General features: G+C 38.5%; 1 protein-coding gene across 1 annotated transcript in view; it reads right to left on the reverse strand.

Moving 5' to 3' along the window:
• Positions 1-23,110, reverse strand: part of LOC133243998 (ATP-binding cassette sub-family C member 4-like) — a 202,517-nt gene that overhangs the window by 24,076 nt on the left and 155,331 nt on the right. The window contains 3 exon segments of the mRNA XM_061410684.1: positions 3,820-3,925; positions 4,355-4,527; positions 16,322-16,411. Coding sequence (XP_061266668.1) covers positions 3,820-3,925; positions 4,355-4,527; positions 16,322-16,411 — 369 coding nt within the window.

Below are 23,110 nucleotides of genomic sequence, written 5' to 3' on the forward strand. Positions count from 1 at the left end.
ACACATTACTTCTGGTCAGAGGTTGTGAGGACAAGCTTCAAGGAAGACAGAAAACAGTGAACTAGGTCTTGAAGAATGAATAGATGTGAACATGCAGAAACAGGGGTGGTGGGTAGACAGCAGTCATTCCAGACACAGGGAACAACATAGGCCAAGAGGACTGGAGGTGAGCCTGGCAGCTCCTGAAGGGCAGGGTTATGTGGTTTCTTTTGTTCACTGTTACATCTCAGGATTCTGGCACTGACCATGACATGACCATGACATATAACAGGTACATGATACATGCTGGTTGAAGGTTAAATACAAAGAAAATTAAATTTAGGGCATGAATGAGTGACTACCCAATGGTGCAGTCTATCAAGATTATAGCGTGAGATCAAGGGAGAAAAGAGTATAGCTGGCATGAGAATAGCTAAAGCAGTGGGTTACAGGGATGAGAGGATTAGGGATATGGACCTGGAAGAGCACATGCCTCAGGGTGATGACTGTGGACAAGAGGGAGAGGGGGAAAGGAAATGAGGGAGAGACAAGCCAAGATTGAGGATAGAGACTTGAAACTCATTCACTGTCAAATATTGGGAAAGAGAAAGAAGAAAAGGGGCAGTCAGAGTGGAGGGAGAGTTAAAAGAAACAAGAATGCAGTGTGGCTAAGGCTCACATCAGGGGGCTTACAAGAACTGCATCAGGGAACACAGACTGAAAAAAGGCCAGGAATAGAATTTTACCAACTTAACTTTTACATTTACTGGTTTGGTCAAAGATTCTAGATATTTCAGAAAAATAAATAAATATAAAGCAACTAAAAATTTTCTTATATAAAGAAAAGTGGCTATCATTTTGAATTTTTATCTTAACACCCTTTAATCCTGTAATTAAAAGTTTCCAGTAATCTAATCTTCCTGTAGTCCAAGTTAAACCATAAACTAAACCATCTCTCAAACATAAGCCTCATATTGCCTGTCATTCTCTAATAGGTTAAGAAAAAATAGATTATATTGGCTGAGTCAATCAGTTATATAAGCTCAATGAAGATGTGTTTATCAGATCTGTGTATCTACAGATAACCCAGATAGCTGTCCTAGACATAAAAATTAAATTAACCCATTGCAAAATAATATGATTTGTTTTCATTGGCAGGGTGCCATCAGTGATGATGGGGTGGCTGCAGGGAGAGGTGGAGGGCAGGACAGGGTGAAGGAAAAGCCTGACAAAGGGCTTGAAACAGGTAAAGTTCACAGCATCACTCACTTACTGTGGAACAAGGATGTTTATGGGAAACAGTATGCAAATACAATGCTGACAGATGAGACCAACGAAGTGATAGGTAAAAAGTAGAAAGAAAAGGTTACTTTTCCAATTAGCATTCAAGAACACATAATGAGGGCCTAAGGATGTTACACATTAAACAACATCGCTGGAGTTTTAAGAGTCACTGTCCTACCATCTTGAAATGTCACCTGGTCTTTCCCGAAACTGCAGAATAAGCCTGCGTCCTACTATGATGTTCTAGTCCAGATGACCAGACACACTGCTCAGAGCCTAGAGCATCCCTTTGGCTGGGATCCCCTACTCCTGCCATCTGCTTTCCCAGACCTCATGCCTGTAAACATCCAGCTCAGGGGAGTGAGGCTACAGGCAGTGCCTCAGTGCTAAGAGTCCCATCTGACAATGCATATGAAATAGGGTAGGAGATGATATTCCAGAAACTGCCCAAGAAGTCAAAAGAGACAGCTCCATTATTGTTGAACATAAGAAAGTCTGGGTTTTGCTATGCTAATGCTAAGTCACTTCAGTCGTGTCCGACTCTGTGCGACCCCATAGACAGCAGCTCACCAGGCTCCCCCATCCCTGGGATTCTCCAGGCAAGAACACTGGAGTGGGTTGCCATTTCCTTCTCCAATTGGGTTTTACTGACCATTTATTACAAATTATGACCTGGTGGTTCAGTTGGTAAAGAACGTGCCTGCAATGCAGGAGATCTGGGTTAGATTCCTGGGTTGGAAAGATCCCCTGGAGAAGGGAAAGTATACCTACTCCTGTATTTTGGCCTGGAGAATTCCATGGACTATATATAAGTCCATGGGGTCACAAAGAGTCAGACACAACTGAGTGACTTTCATGACCTGTTTAGTAATGGACCATCATATAACTCTTTGGGATTATATGCAGCCAAAGGTTTTACCTTTTGAGTGATGCTTTCCTTATCATTTTGTGAAGATATACCTTAACATTTATTGAATCTCAGCAAGCAACAGAGGGAAAGAAAAAGGAGAGAAGTTTAAAAGAGAGAGAGACAAGTAATAGAGGAAGAAAAGAAAAGAAAGCTAAGGAAGGAAATATTAAACTACTAAAGAAGAAAGAGCCCATCAAACCAGGAAGGAAGATACTAGATAGACATCCAGAGATGAAAGTTTGGAGCTTGCTGTGTGTGCAGAGTCCAGATCTACTGTGTAAGAGACTTGCTAGTTGTTAATTTACAGTCTCTCAGCCTTGATTTACCTTTCTTTCTACACTCTTATCTGAGATGTAGAGTCTGGGTCTCTGTAAGTCACATTTTAGAGGCTCTTTGGCCCGCTGAAAGAAAAGTGAAAGTCGATTAGTTATGTCCAATTCTTCGTGACCCCATGGACTATACAGTCCATGGAATTCTCCAGGCCAGAATATTGGAGTGGGTTGCCTTTCCCTTCTCCAGGGGATCTTCCCAACCCAGGGATCGAACCCAAATCTGAGGCATTGCAGGAGGATTCTTTTGTGAAGTTCTGCCAGTAGGGGGCACTAGAGGGAGACTGAAGGTGAGGTGCAGAGATAATGATTTACTTGGTTTGTGCTGGTGGCTCAGATGGTAAAACGCCTGCCTGCAATGCGGGTAGACCGGGGTTCGGTACCTGGGTCGGGGAAGATCCACTGGAGAAGGAAATGGTAATCCACTCCAGCAGCATGGAAAATCCCATGGACGGAGGACCCTGGTATGCTACAGTCCATGGGGTCGCAAAGAGTCGGACACGACTGAGTGACTTCACTTTTTTTCTTTCTTTGGTTTCTGCTACTCCTGCAGCATCACCTCAGCAGTGGAACCACAGCTCCCAGCTTCTATTAGCTCATGGAGAACCAGCCCCATCCTGCTCCCTCAGAAATATGACTAGAACCTGGGCAGTTACCACTTCTTGGAGGTCTGAGCACTGACTCTTAGGGCCTGTCCTTTGAGTTCTTAGGTCAGAGGACAAATCTTCCCCAGGAACAGTAGCTGCTTCCTAAAATTACTGCCCTAGTGTTTTCTTTCATTTTTCCACCCCTCAGATTCCTATGTAACAAATTTCTTATGCCAACTTTTTCCATTGAGATACTTGTTTTTCTCACTTTACCCTTTCTCCTCATAGACTCCTCCAATAGCACATCTTGTGAATGTCCCAACAGTTGAGAAATTCTTCAACATCATCTAACAGCCTCCTGGAAGTCTAATGAAACACTAATGTTTTAATTAAGGTAATCCAAAAATGCTGAAAGAACTGTGACACAGTGAAAATGACTGTGTTCTATCACTCTGAAATATGAAGCCATATCTTGGACTTGCAATATTTTCATGGTTTGCCATTTTAAAGAAAAATAGCAATTCAAATAAACTTTTATTATGAAAATGGGGAATTATCTGATATATTATTAAATAGCACATTCTGAAAGGATATTCAAGTACTTGAGTTATGTCAAGAATGGGAGAAAAATTAACTTAGTGGAAGTTCTCATTCAGTTCTACAAGGAAGGATACATTGACAAATTGAACATAAATTGAAACAACAGAAACTTCACAGATGAGGGTCTTACCATTATTGTGTCACTGTCAATAACGGTGCTCACCCTGTGTGTGATGGTTAGCACAGTGCACTGGGCAAATTTCTCCCGGATTTTTTTTTGTATCATCTTGTCAGTTCTGGAATCAAAGTAGTTGAGTTTCATTCCATAAAGACAAAAAAAATACATTCAATATTTTAAAATATCACATATTTTTATGCTTTTAGAAAAACAATACATTAAGACATAACATTGCTCTTGAAAAACTAAGCATAAAAACACTTAGAAATTTACTATTTTCCCAAAACAATGAAAAATCACCTTCCCTCAAAATTGCTTTAAACTATCAGGAGCTGGATTTATGAATCTAGGTCTTAGGACACCTCATCACAACATTAAGGCCATATAACATGTTTTGGTTTCTTCCTCTGTTTTCTAAAATTAATGTTAATAAGAGATGTCTTTCAGGCAACAAAAGCACTTAGAAACTTTTCTCCACATCACTAAATATTTCCCATATATCACATTTAAACTTGGATACAAGATTTCATGGAGCTCAGCTCCATACCTTAGATCCACATGTGCTGTGGCTTCATCAATAATCAATATCCGGTTTTTCCTGAGAAGAGCCCTGGCAAGACACACCAGTTGTCTCTGTCCAACACTTAAGTTTGATCCTGATTCTGCTAATTCAGTATCCATTTTACCAGGAAGACCTTCAATGGCTTCTTTAAGTTGTACCTGTGGATACAAAAAGAAGGACAATTTTCTAAACAAACTCTTCTGGAGTAGACAATCCTCTTAGACGTTAGAGATTTAAAGTCTTTAAGACTTCTTATGTAGTTTACATGTACACACAGAGAAATCTATTCTAATGAACATTTACTGAGAAAGATAGTAGAGTCAACAGTGGAGTCCAGACAAAAAGATTTCAGTGTCCTCTATCCCTACTTAAGAATTAATTAAGGAAATCTCTCAAAAACCAAAGACATTTCTCTCAATGTGATTTGAACATGTAAGTCAAAAGGATCTTTATGACTGGGATGAGTCATAAAGTATACCTTTTGCAAGGAAGCTGGTACATTAAAGGGAAAATTTTTTAAATTATTGTAGGAAGTATGGTCCTCTAAATGTATAATCTTGTGAGCACTTTACCATTTTCGGAAGTCTAAATGTTTCAAAAATATAAATTCAAACAGTGGGAAACTGCATGTTGATTCATACATCAATAGACCTATAGCTATTTTGTGATTGTCCTTTCTGATGTTTAATCCCATAATTATTGGACAAGTACATTTTCTTCAGTATCATAATTTTTTAACAATATTCTTATTGAAATATTATTGATTTGGTCCACTGGAGAAGGGAATGGCAATCCACTTCAGTATCCTTGCCTTGAGAACCCATGAACAGTATGAAAAAGCAAAAAGATAGGATACTGAAAGATGAACTCCCCAGATGGGTAGGTACACAATATGCTACTGGAGATCAGTGGAGAAATAACTCCAGAAAGAATGAAGGGATGGAGCCAAAGCAAAAACAACACCCAGTTGTGGATGTGACTGGTGATAAAAGCAAGATGATGCTGCAAAGAGCAATACTTGCATAGGAACCTGGAATGTTAGGTCCATGAATCAAGGCAAATTGGAAGTGATCAAACAGGAGATGACAAGAGTGAACATCAACATTCTAGGAATAAGAGAACTAAGATGGACTGGAATGGGTGAATTTAACTCACATGCGATTATATGTGGGCAAGAATCCCTTAGAAGAAATAGAGTAGCCATCATAGTCAGCAAAAGAGTCTGAAATGCAGTACTTGGGTGCAGTCGCAAAAATGACAGAATGATCTCTGTTCATTTCCAAGGCAAACCATTCAATATCAGGTAATCCAAGTCTATGTCAGTAATACTGAAGAAGCTGAAGTTGAATGGTTCTATGAAGACCTACTACAACTAACACCCAAAAAAGATGTCCTTTTCATTATAGGGGACTGGAATGCAAAAGTAGAAAGTCAATAAACACCTGGAGTTACAGGTCAGTTTGGCCTTGCAGAATGAAGCAGGGCAAAGGCTAATAAAGTTCTGCCAAGAGAACGCACTGGTCATAACAAACATCCTCTTCCAACAACACAAGAGAAGGCTCAAAACATGGACATCACCAGATGGTCAACACTGAAATCAGATTGATTATATTCTTTGCAGTCAAAGATGGAGAAGCTCTATACAGTCAGCAAGAACAAGACAAGAGTGGACTATGGCTCAGATCATGAACTCCTTATTGCCAAACTCAGACTGAAACTGAAGAAAGTGGAGAAGACTACTAGATCATTCAGGTATGACCTAAATCAAATCTCTTATGACTATACAGTGGATGTGAGAAATAGATTTAGGGGGACTAGATCTGATAGAGTGCCTGATGAACTATGGATGGAGGTTCGTGACATTGTACAGAAGACAGGAATCAAGACCACCCCAAGAAAAAGAAATGCAAAAAAACAGAATGGCTGTCTTAGGAGGCCCTAAAAATAACTGTGAAAAGAAGGGAAGTGAAAGAAAAGGAGAAAAGAAAAGATATACCCATTTGAATGCAGAGTTCCAAAGAATAGCAAGGAGAGACAAGAAAGCCTTCCTCAGCAATCAATGCAAAGAAATAGAGGAAAACAACAGAATGGGACAGACTAGAGATCTCTTCAAGAAAATTAGAGATAACCAAGGGAACATTTCATGCAAAGATGGGCTCGATAAAGGACAGAAATGGTATGGACCTAACCGAAGCAGAAGATATTAAGAAGAGGTGGCAAGAATACACAAAAGAACTCTACAAAAAAGATCTTCACGACCCAGATAGTCACGATGGTGTGATCACACACCTAGAGCCAGACATCCTAAAATGCGAAGTCAAGTGGGCCTTAGGAAGCATCACTATGAACGAAGCTAGTGGAGGTGATGGAATTCCAGTTGAGCTATTTCAAATCCTAATAGATGATGCTATGAAAGTGCTGAACTCAAGATGCCAGCAAATTGGAAAACTCAGCAGTGGCCACAGGACTGGAAAAGGTCAGTTTTCATTCCAATCCCAAAGAAAGGCAGTGCCAAAAAATGCTCAAACTACCGCATAATTGCACTCATCTCACATGCTAGTAAAGTGATGCTTACAATTCTCCAAGCCAGGCTTCAGGAATATGTGAACCTTGAACTTCCAGATGTTCACGCTGGTTTTAGAAAAGGCAGAGGAACCAGAAATCAAATTGCCAACATCTGCTGGATCATCAAAAAGCAAGAGAGTTCCAGAAAAACATCTATTTCTGCTTTAATGACTATGCCAAAGCCTTTTACTGTGTGGATCACAATAAACTGTGGAAAATTCTGAAAGAGGTGGGAATACCAGACCATCTGACCTGCCTCTTGAGAAACCTGTATGCAGGTCAGGAAGCAACAGTTAGAACTGGACATGGAACAACAGACTGGTTCCAAATAGGAAAAGGAGTACGTCAAGGCTATATATTGTCACCCTGCTTATTTAACTTATATGCAGAGTTCATCATGAGAAATGCTGGGCTGGATGAAGCACAAGCTGGAATCAAGATTGCTGGGAGAAATATTAATAACCTCAGATATGCAGATGATACCACCCTTATGGCAGAAAGTGAAGAAGAACTAAAGAGCCTCTGGATGAAAGTGAAAAATGAGAGTGAAAAAGTTGGCTTAAAGCTCAACATTCAGAAAACGAAGATCATGGCATGTGGCCCCATCACTTCATGGGAAATATATGGGGAAACAGTGTCAAATATATTTTGGGGGACTCCAAAATCACTGCACATGGTGACTGCAGCCATGAAATTAAAAGATGCTTACTCCTTGGAAGAAAAGTTATGACAACCTAGACAACATATTAAAAAGCAGAGACATTACTTTGGCAACAAAGTTCTGGCTAATCAAGGCTATGGTTTTTCCAGTGGTCATGTATGGATGTGAGAGTTGGACTGTTAAGAAAGCTGAGCGCCAAAGAATTGATGCTTTTGAACTGTGGTGTTGGAGAAGACTCTTGAGAGTCCCTTGGACTGCAAGGAGATCCAACCAGTCCATCCTAAAGGAGATCAGTCCTGGGTGTTCATTGGAAGGACTGATGTTCAAGCTGAAACTCCAATACTTTGGCAACCTGATGCAAAGAGCTGACTCATTGGAAAAGACCCTGATAACAGGAAAGTTTGAGGGCAGGAGGAGAAGGGGATGTTGGAGGATGAGATGGTTGGATGACGTCATTGACTCATGGACATGGGTTTGGGTGGACTCCGGGAGGTGGTGATGGACAGGGAGGTCTGGCCTGCTGCAGTTCATGGGGTCACAAAAAGTCGGACATAACTGAGTGACTAAACTAAACTGAAGCGGATTGTTTATTTACCATATTGTTTCAGTTTCAGGTATACAGCAAAATGAATCAATTATATATGTGTGTGTGTGTGTGTGTGTGTGTGTGTGTGTATACACACACCCATTTTGTTCAGTCTATTACAGGTTATTAACTATAGTTCCCTTGCTATACAGGAAATTCTGATTGCTTATCTATTTTATGTATGTTAGTTACTCAGTTGTGTCTGACTCTGCTTCCCCATGGACTGTAGCTCACCAGGCTCCTCTGTTCATGGAGTCAGGCAAAATACGGGAGTGGGTAGTCATTCCTTTCTCCAGGGGACCTTCCTGAATCAGGGTTTGAACCCAGGTCTCTAGTATTGCAGGTAGATGCTTTACCATCTCAGCCATCATTTTATGTATAGTAATTTCTATCTGTTAATGTTATACTCTTAATTTATCCCCCCCCCACCAACTTCCTTTCCCCTTTGGTAACCATAAGTGTTTTCTATGCCTGTGAGTCTGTTTCTGTTTTGTATATAGATTCAGTTTCTCTTTCATATATAGGTTAATTTGTATTGGCTTTCTTGGTGACTCAGCTGGTAAAGAATCCACCTGCAATGTGGGAGAACTGGGTTCAATCCCTGTATTGGGAAGATATCCTGGAGAAGGGAATGGCTACCCACTCCAGTATTCTGGCCTGAAGAATTGCTGAGCACCAAAGAATTGATGCTTTTGAACTGTGATGTTAGATAAGACTCTTGAGAGGCCCTTGCAGTCCAAGGACATCCAACCAGTCCATCCTAAAGGAGATCAGTCCTGGGTGTTCATTGGAAGGACTGATGCTAAAGCTGAAACTCCAATACTTTGACCACCTCATGCAAAGAGTTGACTCATTGGAAAAGACTCTGATGCTGGGAAGGATTGGGGGCAGGAGGAAAAGGGAACGACAGAGGATGAGATGGCTGGATGGCATCACCGACTCGATGGACATGAGTTTGAGTAAAGTCCAGGAGTTGGTGATGGACAGGGAGGCCTGGCGTGCTGCAATTCATGGGATCACAATGAGTCGGACACGACTGAGTGACTGAACTGAACAGATAGTCCATGGGGTCGCAAAGAGTCAGACATGACTGAGTGACTTGCACTTTTCATTTGTATTACTTTTAAGATTCTTCATATAAGTAATATCATATAATATTTGTCTTTCTCTGACTTTGTTAGTATGACATTTTCTAGGTCCATCAAAGTTGCTGAAAATCATAATATTTCATCCCTTGTTATAGCTGAGTAATATTCCTGTACATGTGTGTGTATACTACATTGATATAGGTAAACAGATATCACATCTTCTTAAACCAGTTGTCTGTTGATGGGCACTTGGGCTGTTTCCATATCTTGGCTATTGTAAATAGTGCTGCTTTGAACACTGGGGTGCATGTATCTTTTAAAATTAGTATTTCCATTTTTTTCTAGATATATACTCAGGAGTGAGACTGCTGGATTACATGCTAGTTCTATTTTTAGCTTTTTGGGGGAAACTCTATGATGTTTTGCCTAGTGGCTACACCAATTTACACTCCCACCAACAGTGTATGAGGGTTCTCTTTTTTCCCACATCCTCTCCAGCGTTTATTATTTATACAGTTTTTGATGGTAGCCATTCTGACCAGTTTGAGGTGGTACCTCATTGTGGTTTTGATTTGTATTTCTCAAATAATCACTGATGCTAAGTATCTTTTCATTTGCCTGTTGGTCATCTATATGTCATCTCTGGAGATTGTAATAAATGTGTTAAAGTGAATGAAAAGTCAGGGAAAGCAGCACACAACATAGCATGTTATTTCCCCCAGACTATGGTTATAGGTGGTTTATATTAATCTTCACAAAATTATAATCAAAAGATTAAAAAACCCAAAGTTTTAACTGTCAAAAATAATCTGAAACTACATTGGGTGGTAGGTGTCAATTCAGTGAATAGTTGTTTTGGGGAAATATTAGAGAACAAGAAGCAAACTCAGGCTATACCTGAAAAACAAAGAGTAAATACACTTCAAATTAAGAGATTAACAGATTGATGACCAAAAAGCACGGACCCAGAATTACAATGTCGAATAACAGAACACTGAATGGGCAGTGTTTTCATGGTATTCTAAATGCTGAAGCATTTTATGAATGTGATCCTGAATTGTGCTCCTGATGGAGTGAAGGCCAATCCTGAGAAAGCAGAATTCTGAGTTAGGATTAAATATGCTATTGGTATTTAATGTTAGCATGAAAGGTACACAAACTCTAGAGGGTAAGATTTGGATTGTGATGCAACTGATTGTACTGAAAATTATAACATGGAAGATGTCAGCTTATTCATCCCTCCCCTATTACTGAGAAGAGGCCTTACTGAGTATTCTTTCTGTGAAATATATTCACATATCCACACCCTGGTGATGAGACTGATCAAAAAGTGTGACAGCAGCAAGGCTTTTATTGCTTTTCCTTCTGAATTGAAACTGGTAATCCTTGTATATGTAAAATGGTCTTCCTTAAAACTGATGTCCTAACTTTGAAGAAATAATCTCACAGTTGCCTCTGAATCAAGTGCCATCTCATCACTAATCTAATTGTTGACTTTGCTTCAGGTTGTCTATAGCTGTCATATGAGGAACAAGAGGTGTGAGGTGAAAATGTTTTCCAGAAAACACTGTTTTCTGAGACTCTAACTTCATTTATGAATCAGGGATGGTTATGTCAATGATATGAGTATGAAGGCCCTCTGTTGTGTAAAAATATCAAGTTATAATTAAGTATTAGAATGGACAAAAAACAACAGAGGCTGCAGACATTGGTAACTAAGAGTTACATTTGGAGAATCTGAAAACATATTGATAGTGTAATATTACTATAAAATTTGTTGAGTGAGATAACAATACAATGTTATATAGAAGAATGTCATTCTTAAAAATGTGTAAGTTTACATGTTTAGGATGAGCAGCAACTTTTAATGAAAATTTCTGCAACTTTCTTTCAAATAGTTCAGCAAAATACTGATTATAGAAAAGAGATTCAAATATGAAAAACTATTAACAGCTGGTGAATTTAGGTGAAGGTGTGTTTGTTCATCACACTATTCCTTCTATATTCCTGTGACTTGAAAACTTAAAAAAAAAAAAAAAACAAAACCTGGGGCCTCGAAGCCCAAAAGGCTGGGCATAAATCCTTTCTAGCTCTGCCAACTGGACAGCTTCCTAAACTTTCTGTATCTTAGCTTCCTAAACCCTAAGACTATAATATTGTAATAATAAAGGAATCTACATCCTAACATTGTTAGAATATAAAATAAGTCAGCAGGTGTAGAATTTACAACAGTGCTTTATACAAAGAGATCAGTAGATATTGCCCATTATGAATAATGCTATCAGTTGGCCTCTCTTCAAATTCTGCTTTATTTTTCTCCTTTACTTGTATCAGTACTGAGACTTTATTACATATGCACTGGCTTGCTTTTCATCTTCTCCACCAGAATTTAAGCCCCAAGAGAATAGAAACTTTGTCTCTCCTGATGACTGTAATAGCCCCCAGAATCCGCAACAATGCCTGTCTATCAAGCTCTCAGTCAATATTTATTCGCTGGATGAATGAAGCCACAAGTGAATCTCATCTTGTGATATATCTGCACCTATAATTTAAAAATGAATCCATATAGATAACTTATGTATAATACTATTTTCTTATTAAGTGTCATTGTAAAAGAAATATATTCTCAATTGGCTCCAAGATATCATAACATCCTACTTTAAACTATGGAAATCTTTTTTAAAAAGTTACAAGGAAAACAGAGAAAATAATACTACTCAGAATTACACATCTCAGTATAGAATACTTCAGATCACTTTTGAGCTTGGAATAATAATAAAATAGCAAAAGTGAAAAAAATAAGCTGAACTTATGTGTGTATGTTAGTTGCTTAGTTGTGTCAGACTTTTTGAGATCCCATGCACTATAGCCCACCAGGCTCCTCTATCTGTGAAATTCTCCAGCCAAGAAAACTGGAGTAGGTAGCCATTCCCTTCTCCAGGAGTCTCTTCCCAACCCGGGGATCGAACCCAGGTCTCCTGCATTGCAGGCAGATTCTTTACCATCTGAGCTACTAAAGTGAAATGAAGTGAAGTAGCTCAGTCATGTCTGACTCTTTGCAACCCCATGGGCTATAGCTACCAGGCTCCTCTGTCCAAGGAAGCCCTAATAAAATATCCCATTTCTATTATCATAAACATTTTTTAATACCCTCCTAAGTGTACTTTTTCTCTCACTCAAGTGCCAATGCCCCTCACAGGAAGTTAAATAGATGTCAGATGGTTTCCACATTTGGTGGAATCTTCTCACTTTTCAAAATAAAAGGCTGGTGTGAGACAGTGAAATGCAACCAAAAAATGGGGAAGAGCTTTTTTTAGAGGACAGAGAGCAATAAATGAAGTAAAGAGAGAGCCTGTTCACCTAAATACAAGGCCCTGGGAAATGGACATGTGAGCTGTCTCCACAGCAAGGACTGAACTACGTGTTCCTGATGCACAGGCTGCTGACAGCCAGATTACTGTATGTTGGTTTCCTGTCTGATGAGACACACATGGGTCCTAACAGAGATACTATCAATGTTGAAAGTTTAACTGTGTGATTTCTTCCCAGTTTTGACATGATATGTTGTTGTTCAGTCACCCAGTCATGTCCAACTCTTTGTGACCCCATGGACTGCAGCATGCCAGGCCTTCCTGTCCCTCACCATCTCTAAAATTTGCCCAAGTTCATGTCCATTGAATTGGTGATGCCATCCAGCCATCTCATCCTCTGATGCCCTCTTCTCCATCTGCCCTCAATCTTTCCCAGCATCAGGGACTTTTCCAATGAGTCAGCTATTCACATCAGGTGACCAAAATACTGGAGCTTCATCTTCAGCATCTGTTCTTCCAACAAGTATTCAGGGTTGATTTCCTTTAAAATTAACTTGTTTTATCTCCTTGTTGTCCAAGGGACTCTCAGGGGTCTTCTCCTTGACATGATATACCATTCTGTTAATTGTACATCCAAGTATAAAAGTTGTCTTGTTTTTTAACAGCTTCAACATATCGATCATTCATTTCCAGAGTTTTATCTACTGTCCAATACTTTGGACACCTGATGTGAAGAACTGATTCATTGGAAAAGTCCCTGATGCTGGGAAAGATTGAATGCGGGAGGAGAAGGGGATGACAGAGGATGAGATGGTTGAATGACACCACCGACGTGATGGACAGGAGTTTGAGTAGGCTCCGGGAGTTGGTGATGGACAGGGAAGCCTGGCGTGCTGCAGTGCATAGGGTCACAAAGAGTCAGACATGACTGAACGACTGAACTGATCTACTGTGAACCTCAAACCTTTGAAGGATAAAGTGCTTCGTCTTCAGTCACTACTTATGTTATATTTGTAGAGGTGTCCTTGCTTTTTAGGTTCCCCAATGGGCACTAATTTCTGATGAATGTTCTTCAGTTTACAGTAAACTATTTTTCAGTATATGAAAAAATGTATTTTCAGTGTATTCTGAAAAATAACCAAGATGAAATGGGTAGTATCCATAAGACTGTCTCCCTTCTGAATGTCCATCTCCACCAAGAGAAAAAGAGGAGACAGAAATTTGGGTTGACAATTTCAGTTTGGCTTTACTTATAAAACAATGACTAGGGTGTTTGTTTACCTAAGAACTGACCTCATTATTTTAGTGATACATCTTCGAGTGAGAAATCATCCCATAATTCTGTTACTGTAGAAGTTATTTTTTTATGAACTTTATATGTTATTCAATGAAAGATTTTCTAAAAGTTAGGACACAAAATCTTTCATCAAAAAATACATAGAATTCTTAAAGAAAAAATTCCTAGAGAAACACGATGATGGGATGATTTCTCACTAAGAGATATCACTAAGGTAATAGGGTCAATTCTAGAACCAATACATGGAAACCATACACATAAGTTTGTGGAAAAACTCATGTTTATTTGAATTTGTAGAAAATTCCAAATGAAGTTTGAATAAAGATAGATCTTAGCACTGTCTGTCACTTCCAGCATCTCATAATTTTTAGAACTGAGAGGTTACTAAATTTTATTTTAATTTTGGCTCCATCACTGATGCAATGGACATGAACTTGGGCAAACTTCAAGAGATGGTGAGGGACAGGGAGGCCTGGCGTGAGGCAGTCCATGGGGTCACAAAGAGTTGGACACGACTGGGCAACTGAACAACAATGATAACAAATGAATTAAGTATAAGTTAGAGCAAAGTTCTGAGATAGTTTTTGACAGAATTTGTTTCCCAATTAACGTTTCATCACTGTCCATGGAGTAATGTGTTCTAAAATTCTAGAGTTAACTCTATTACCTGAGAATCTGTGAAGAGAGATCTTGAGCTAGGAAACAAATAGAAAACTAACTTACCAGTACTTCCAGTTACTTTTTAAAGATGTGTCCCGATTTCACCATTAAATTTTTCTATGAATTCAAGAGCAATGGCTCATCCTACTATTCTTTACATTTGATGGCTAACTGCTCTCCCCACCTGTTCTCTTTTACAATTCATAGTAGAAAGATTCACATACTTAAATGAAATCAGAGGTCCACTGCTTTTCAAACAGGAGAAAGTGAAGCAATCAGCATGATTTAGGAAAATAAAATCACCACATTTCTGGAAAGCAGGGTGGGTGTGTAAAGACTCAGTGCCAACATGCCTTCAGAAACCTGAATTACTAGCTGAGAATTGACACACCTCCAAATCTGCCTGCTCACAGTCAAAGTTTACCTATAGATTATAGATTTCCAAGCTATGCCTGGAAGGGTGATGCTAAATGACAAACACACCAATTCAAAACAACAATGTGAGCAGCTGGCCACTGGGATTTGTGCAATTTTCCTTTTTTAATGAAACACGTCACAATTCTCTGAAATGAAGAGATGGAGCAAACTTTCAGTACTTGTTTACTGAGCACATATTCTTTAAAGGCAAAAGACTGAGCTAGGTCTTTTATATGAGAGTTTAGAAGTCTGTCTATGGAGTCTGTCTACGGTTTTGATGGAGAAGGCAATGGCAACCCACTCCAGTACCCTTTGCCTGGGAAATCCCATGGATGGAGGAGCCTGGTAGGCTACAGTCCATGGGGTCATGAAGAGTCGGACACGACTGAGCGACTGCCCTTTCATTTTTCACTTTCATGCATTGCAGAAGGAAATGGTAACCCACTCCAGTGTTCTTGCCTGGAGAATCCCAGGCACGGTGGAGCCTGGTGGGCTGCCATCTATGTCCGCACAGAGTCGGACATGACTGAAGTAACTTAGCAGCAGCAGCTATGGTTTCTAAGTCTAAGAGAGTTTCTGCCATCAGCACATTATAACCAAGTTGAAAAACTAGGGCAAATACACAAAATAATTAGTACTAAAATATACAAAACATCAGCACCTTAACAGTCAAAATCCTTTTCATGCACAGGTGTGGAGATTCCAAGAAGTGGTCCAAAAAAAAAAAAAATGTCACGCAGATGATAGAAAATCTAGAAATGAACTTATCAGTGTAAAAACTTAGCAAAAGTTCCAGGGTCCTGTTACTAGCATTCCCTGTGAAGCATTAAAATGACCTGATTGCCAATAAATAATTATCACATTCCAATTGTGTAGTATATATTCATGAACACATTCTCATGAAATTTTACAGCATTTTACTGGGATGGGTTTATTTATCTTTCAGTTAAAAATGAAAAACTACTATTGTCTTTACTTAGTAGATGTTCCTTAAAATCAAAGGAATAAAGTGAATGTTGCAAGATAACTAGGGTAATTAATTCACTAGATCACTTGTAGAATTTGAACCCAAATTCTTCTAGCTTAATGCTTCTAAACTAGTGCTTCGCTAAAGACAAGAAAGACAATGTATCTAGTTGCTTTGGGTTGGAAGGAAAAAATTAAAATAGAAACATGAGGCATTATGTTGTTCATTTTCATCATCATCATCAATACACACATTTTAAGTACACCCATATCATCAATGTTCTCCTAGGAGGTAAACAAGTCAGTTACACCAATAAGCTCCCTTTAAATACCTGCAATACTATGAATGTACATACATATATACTGATGCTAATATGCTGGAATTACAATTAATAAATTACCTCTTCCAGAGCATTCTGCAGTTCATCATCCGTATGTTCATTAAAGGGATCCAGATTTTTCCTCATTGTTCCAGTGAATAAAAAAGGCTCCTAAATACCCCAAAATAGTGAATATTATTAGCATAACCTCTTTTCACTTTATTCCAGTATTTACAGAACAGAATTAGAATTAAAAAACAAATTCACTATAACCATTAATAAGATTGTAGCTTCACATAAGCTACATGGACACTACATGTAAAAGTAAAATTAGAGAAACTTCCCTGGTGGTCCAGTGGCTAACACTCTGCTCTCCTAATGCAGGGGGCCCAGGTTTGATCCCTGGTTGAGGAACTATAGCCTACATACTGCAACTAAGACCTGGCACAGCCAAATAAACAAAAATATATTTAAAAGTGAAATTAGAACATTTTAAACACCATACACACAAATAAGCTCAAAATGTATTAAAGACCTCCATGTGAAACCAAACACTTAGAGGAAATCATAGGCAGAACACTCTCTGATGTAAATCTCAGAAATATTTTTTTTTTAATCTGTCTCTCAGAATAAAGGAAATAAAAACAAAATAAACAAATGGGACCTAATTAAACTCAAAAGTATTTTCACATCAAAGGAAATCATAAATTAAACAAAAAAACAACCACAGAATGGGAGAAAATATTTTCAAATGATGTGACCAAAAGGGATTAGTCTCTAAAATTTACATACTAACAGCTCATGTGGCTTAATATCATCAAAAGAAGCAACGCAATCAAAAAATGGGCAGATGGGTCATAGAGGATCCTGCTGTGATGTATGTCGGAGAGTGTTTTGCCTATGTTCTCCTCTAGGAGTTTTATAGTTTCTGGTCTTACGTTTAGATCTTTAATCCATTTTGAGTTTATTTTTGTGTATGGTGTTAGAAAGTGGTCCAGTTTCATTCTTTTACAAGTGGTTGACCAGATTTCCCAGCACCACTTGTTAAAGAGATTGTCTTTAATCCATTGTATATTCTTGCCTCCTTTGTCGAAGATAAGGTGTCCATATGTGCGTGGATTTATCTCTGGGCTTTCTATTTTATTCCATTGATCAATATTTCTGTCTTTGTGCCAGTACCATACTGTCTTGATAACTGTGGCTTTGTAGTAGAGCCTGAAGTCAGGTAAGTTGATTCCTCCAGTTCCATTCTTCTTTCTCAAGATCGCTTTGGCTATTCGAGGTTTTTTGTATTTCCATACAAATTGTGAAATTATTTGTTCTAGCTCTGTGAAGAATACTGTTGGTAGCTTGATAGGGATTGCGTTGAATCTATAAATTGCTTTGGGTAGTATACTCATTTTCACTATATTGATTCTTCCAATCCATGAACATGGTATATTTCTCCATCTATTAGTGTCCTCTTTGATTTCTTTCACCAGTGTTTTATAGTTTTCTATATATAGGTCTTTAGTTTCTTTAGGTAGATATATTCCTAAGTATTTTATTCTTTCCGTTGCAATGGTGAATGGAATTGTTTCCTTAATTTCTCTTTCTGTTTTCTCATTATTAGTGTATAGGAATGCAAGGGATTTCTGTGTGTTGATTTTATATCCTGCAACTTTACTGTAGTCATTGATTATTTCTAGTAATTTTCTGGTGGACTCTTTAGGGTTTTCTATGTAGAGGATCATGTCATCTGCAAATAGTGAGAGTTTTACTTCTTCTTTTCCAATTTGGATTCCTTTTATTTCTTTTTCTGCTCTGATTGCTGTGGCCAAAACTTCCAAAACTATGTTGAATAGTAATGGTGAAAGTGGGCACCCTTGTCTTGTTCCTGACTTTAGAGGAAATGCTTTCAATTTTTCACCATTGAGGATAATGTTTGCAGTGGGTTTGTCATATATAGCTTTTATTATGTTGAGGTATGTTCCTTCTATTCCTGCTTTCTGGAGAGTTTTTATCATAAATGGATGTTGAATTTTGTCAAAGGCTTTCTCTGCATCTATTGAGATAATCATATGGTTTTTATTTTTCAATTTGTTAATGTGGTGTATTACATTGATTGATTTGCGGATATTGAAGAATCCTTGCATCCCTGGGATAAAGCCCACTTGATCATGGTGTATGATCTTTTTAATGTGTTGTTGGATTCTGATTGCTAGAATTTTGTTAAGGATTTTTGCATCTATGTTCATCAGTGATATTGGCCTGTAGTTTTCTTTTTTTGTGGGATCTTTATCAGGTTTTGGTATTAGGGAACAAATGGGACCTAATTAACCTTAAAAGCTTCTGCACATCAAAGGAAATTATTAGCAAGGTGAAAAGACAGCCTTCAGAATGGGAGAAAATAATAGCAAATGAAGCAACCGACAAACAACTAATCTCAAAAATATACAAGCAACTCCTACAGCTCAACTCCAGAAAAATAAACGACCCAATCAAAAAATGGGCCAAAGAACTAAATAGACATTTCTCCAAAAAAGACATACAGATGGCTAACAAACACATGAAAAGATGCTCAACATCACTCATTATCAGAGAAATGCAAATCAAAACCACTATGAGGTACCATTTCACACCAGTCAGAATGGCTGCGATCCAAAAGTCTACAAATAATAAATGCTGGAGAGGGTGTGGAGAAAAGGGAACCCTCTTACACTGTTGGTGGGAATGCAAACTAGTACAGCCACTATGGAGAACAGTGTGGAGATTCCTTAAAAAACTGGAAATAGAACTGCCTTATGATCCAGCAACCCCACTGCTGGGCATACACACTGAGGAAACCAGAAGGGAAAGAGACACGTGTACCCCAATGTTCATCGCAGCACTGTTTATAATAGCCAAGACATGGAAGCAACCTAGATGTCCATCAGCAGATGAATGGATAAGAAAGCTGTGGTACATATACACAATGGAGTATTACTCAGCCATTAAAAAGAATACATTTGAATCAGTTCTAATGAGGTGGATGAAACTGGAGCCTATTATACAGAGTGAAGTAAGCCAGAAGGAAAAACATAAATACAGTATACTAACGCATATATATGGAATTTAGAAAGATGGTAACAATAACCCGGTGTACGAGACAGCAAAAGAGACACTGATGTATAGAACAGTCTTATGGACTCTGTGGGAGAGGGAGAGGGTGGGAAGATGTGGGAGAATGGCAATGAAACATGTAAAATATCATGTAGGAAACGAGTTGCCAGTCCAGGTTCGATGCATGATGCTGGATGCTTGGGGCTGGTGCACTGGAACGGCCCAGACGGATGGTATGGGGAGGGAGGAGGGAGGAGGGTTCGGGATGGGGAACACATGTATACCTGTGGCGGATTCATTTTGATATTTGGCAAAACTAATACAATTATGTAAAGTTTAAAAATAAAATAAAATTGGAAGAATAAAAAAAATAAAAATAAAAATAAAAAATAAAAAAAAAAAAAAAATGGGCAGAAGACCTAAATAGGCACTTTCCCAAAGAAGACATACAGATGGCCAGGAGGCACATGAAAAGATGTTCAACATTGCTAATTATTAGAGAAAATGCAAATCAAAACTATAATGAGATATCACCTCACAGCAGTCAGTATGGCCATCATCAAAAAATTCACAAACAAAAAATGCTAGAGGGAGTTTGGAGAGAAGGGAACTTTCCTATACTGTTGGTGGTAATGTAAAGTGGAATAGCCACTTTAGAAAACAGGCTGGAGGTTCATTTAAAAACTAAAAATAGAGCTACCACATGATTCTGCAATCCCACTCCCAGGCATATATCCAGAGAAAAACATAGTATGAAAGGTTACATGCATCCCAATGTTCATTGTAGCACTGTTTACAATAGCCAAGACATGGATACAACCTACATGTTCATTGACAGAGGAATGGATTGAGAAAACATGATACATATATACAATAAAATATTACTCAGTCATTAAACAGAACAAAATAATGCTATTTGCAGCAACGTGGGTGTACCTAGATATTATCATATGTGTGAAGTAAGACAAAGAGAAATATCATATGATATTGCTTATATGTGGAATCTAAACAAAAATATTATACAAATGAACTTACTTACAAAATCGAAACTGACTCACAAACTTAGAGAATGAACTTATGACTATAGTGGGGAAGGGTGGAGGGGAGGAATAGTTAGGGAATCTGGGATTGACATGTACACACTGCTATAATTAAAAATGAATAGCAAAAAAGAACCTATATCATAGCACAGGGAACTCTACTCAAGATTATGTAACAACCTAAGTAGGAAAAGAATTTGAAAAAGAATAGATACTGAATCACTTTTCTGTATACCTGAAAGGAACGACAACATTGTTAATCAACTATACTGCAATGCAAAACAAAAGGTTAAATAAAAAATAAATTTAATTGGAAACTTACCTTGAAAAAACTAATAGTAAAGTTTCAAATGCCTGTTTACAAAACACAGTCTGTATATTAATTTTTCACTGTATGCTCCAAAATACCTTCTGGACAATTGAATACTAATAAAAGAAAGTTAAAGTATGTCATCTTAAGAAGAAACTAGAAAAATATATGAATTTTTACAAATGACTTCCTAATAATATCTGCTTAACAAACAACAACAACAAAATGAGGACATAGTTATTTGAGAAACTTTACATCAACAGAGCTAGTTAAATTAGTTGTCAATCCTGGTGATGAGATGATATCCCAATGTAGGGACACAGTGAAGGGACAAAGTAAGTGATTATATAGTTAATTCCACTAGGGGATCATAAGTAAAGAAAAAAGTATGAGAGATCCTTGTAAGTTAATGATCACTCTAGAAAGCAAGCTTGCTTAGCAACCAACCCATGCAACAGAAGCATGAGACATGCCCCCAAACAATAAAACACTAGAATGAGGCCCACAAAGTCAGTAAGTTAATGATTCCTACTACATGCTCCTCTGTGCACATTAAAAACAAAAATAAAGGGGAAAGATGACATTACTCTGAAACCTGAGATGATTTACCATTTTTAGAAAATGTTACCATCCTTCTGCTAATTTGAATAGTGTCATGATAGCCCCAGTTTGACTATGCAGGGACAAGAAAACTCCACCATTCAAGAAACTGATGATGAAACTTGACCTCTACTCAAGAATGAAGAAGGATATATGTTGACTAGATTACTCCTTTCTGCCCGTGGATGCTGTCAAGTAAGCATCATTGAAGCCTCCTCTCTCTATAGATGTCACATCTAAATCAAAGGCTCCCAAAGAGCCTGAACAGCTGCAGAAGCTCTTCATTGGAGATTCAAGCTCTGAAACAACAGATGGAAGAGCTGTGGAACCAAAGAGAGCCATCTCATGAAAAGATTCTCAAAGACCTGGTGCCCATTTAACTGTAAAAAAAGATGTTTGTTGGTGGCATTAAAGACCCTGAAGAATATTACCTAAGAGATTATTTTGAACAGTATGGAAAAACTGAAGTGATTGAAATCATGACTATGTGAAAGTGTTAGTCACTCAGTCATATCCAACTCTTTGTTATCTGATGGGACTGTAGCCCACCAGGCTCCTCTGTCCATGGGATTTTCCAGGCAAGGATACTGGAATGCCATTTCCTTCTTCAGGGGATCTTCCTGACCCAGGGATAAAACCTAGGTCTCCTGCATTGCAGGCAGATTCTTTACCATGTGAGCCACCAGGAAATTTCTTGACTGACTGAGGCAATGGCAGAATGACAGGCCTTGCTTTCATAATCTTTGATGACCATGACTCCATAGACAAGATTGTTCAGAAATACCACACAGTGAATGGCTAAAACTGTGCCAACTAAACGAGACACGGCTAGTGCTTCATCCAGCTGAAGAGATCTAAGTGGTACTTAAAACTTTGGTGGTGGTTGTGGAGGTGACTTTGGTGGGAATTATAACTTTGGTCATGGAGGAAACGTTAATGGTTGAGGTGGCTTTGGTGGCAGCCATAGTAGTGGTGGATATGGTGGCAGAGGGGATGGCTATGATGGATTTGGTAATGATGGAAGCAACTTTGGAGGCGGTGAAAGGTACTAGACTTTGGCAATTACAACCATCAGTCTTCAAATTTTGGACCCATGAAAGGAAGAGATTTTGGAAGCAGAAAGTTCGGACCTCTATGGTGGTAGAGGCCAATATTTTGCCAAACCACAGAACCAAGGTGGCTATGGTGGTTCCAGCAGCAACAGTAGCTATGGCAGTGGCAGAAGGTTTTAATTACTGCCAAGAAATAGAGCTTAGAAAGAGAGAAGAGCCAGAGACATGACAAGGAAGCTACAGGTTACAACAGATTTGTGAACTCAACCAACCACAGTAGTGGCAGGACCCAGCTGCTACAAAGAACACATGTTATAGTCAAACTCATGTGTATGAGCAAAAACTCAAGGGCTTATATTTGTGACTGATTTTATAACAGGTTATTTTAATTTCTCCTCTGTGGAAAGTATAGAGTATTCCACCAAAGGGTTTTAGTGTAGTTTTGTTTTTTCCACCCACGCTGTTGATTGCTAACTCAAACTTTATTTTTTTGGGCTCCAAAATCACTGCAGATGGTGACTGCAGCCATGAAACTAAAAGACGCTTACTCCTTGGAAGAAAAGTTATGACCAACCTAGATAACATATTGAAAAGCAGAGACATTACTTTGCCAACAAAGGTCCATCTACTCAAGGCTATGGTTTTTCCAGTGGTCATGTATGGATGTGAGAGTTGGACTGTGAAGAAAGCTGAGTGCCAAAGAATTGAAGCTTTTGAACTGTGGTGTTGGAGAAGACTCTTGAGAGTCCCTTGGACTGCAAGGAGATCCAACCAGTCCATTCTAAAG

This window comes from Bos javanicus, unplaced genomic scaffold (genome assembly GCF_032452875.1).
Source record: "Bos javanicus breed banteng unplaced genomic scaffold, ARS-OSU_banteng_1.0 tig00001919_1, whole genome shotgun sequence".
Classification (NCBI taxonomy): domain Eukaryota; kingdom Metazoa; phylum Chordata; class Mammalia; order Artiodactyla; family Bovidae; genus Bos; species Bos javanicus.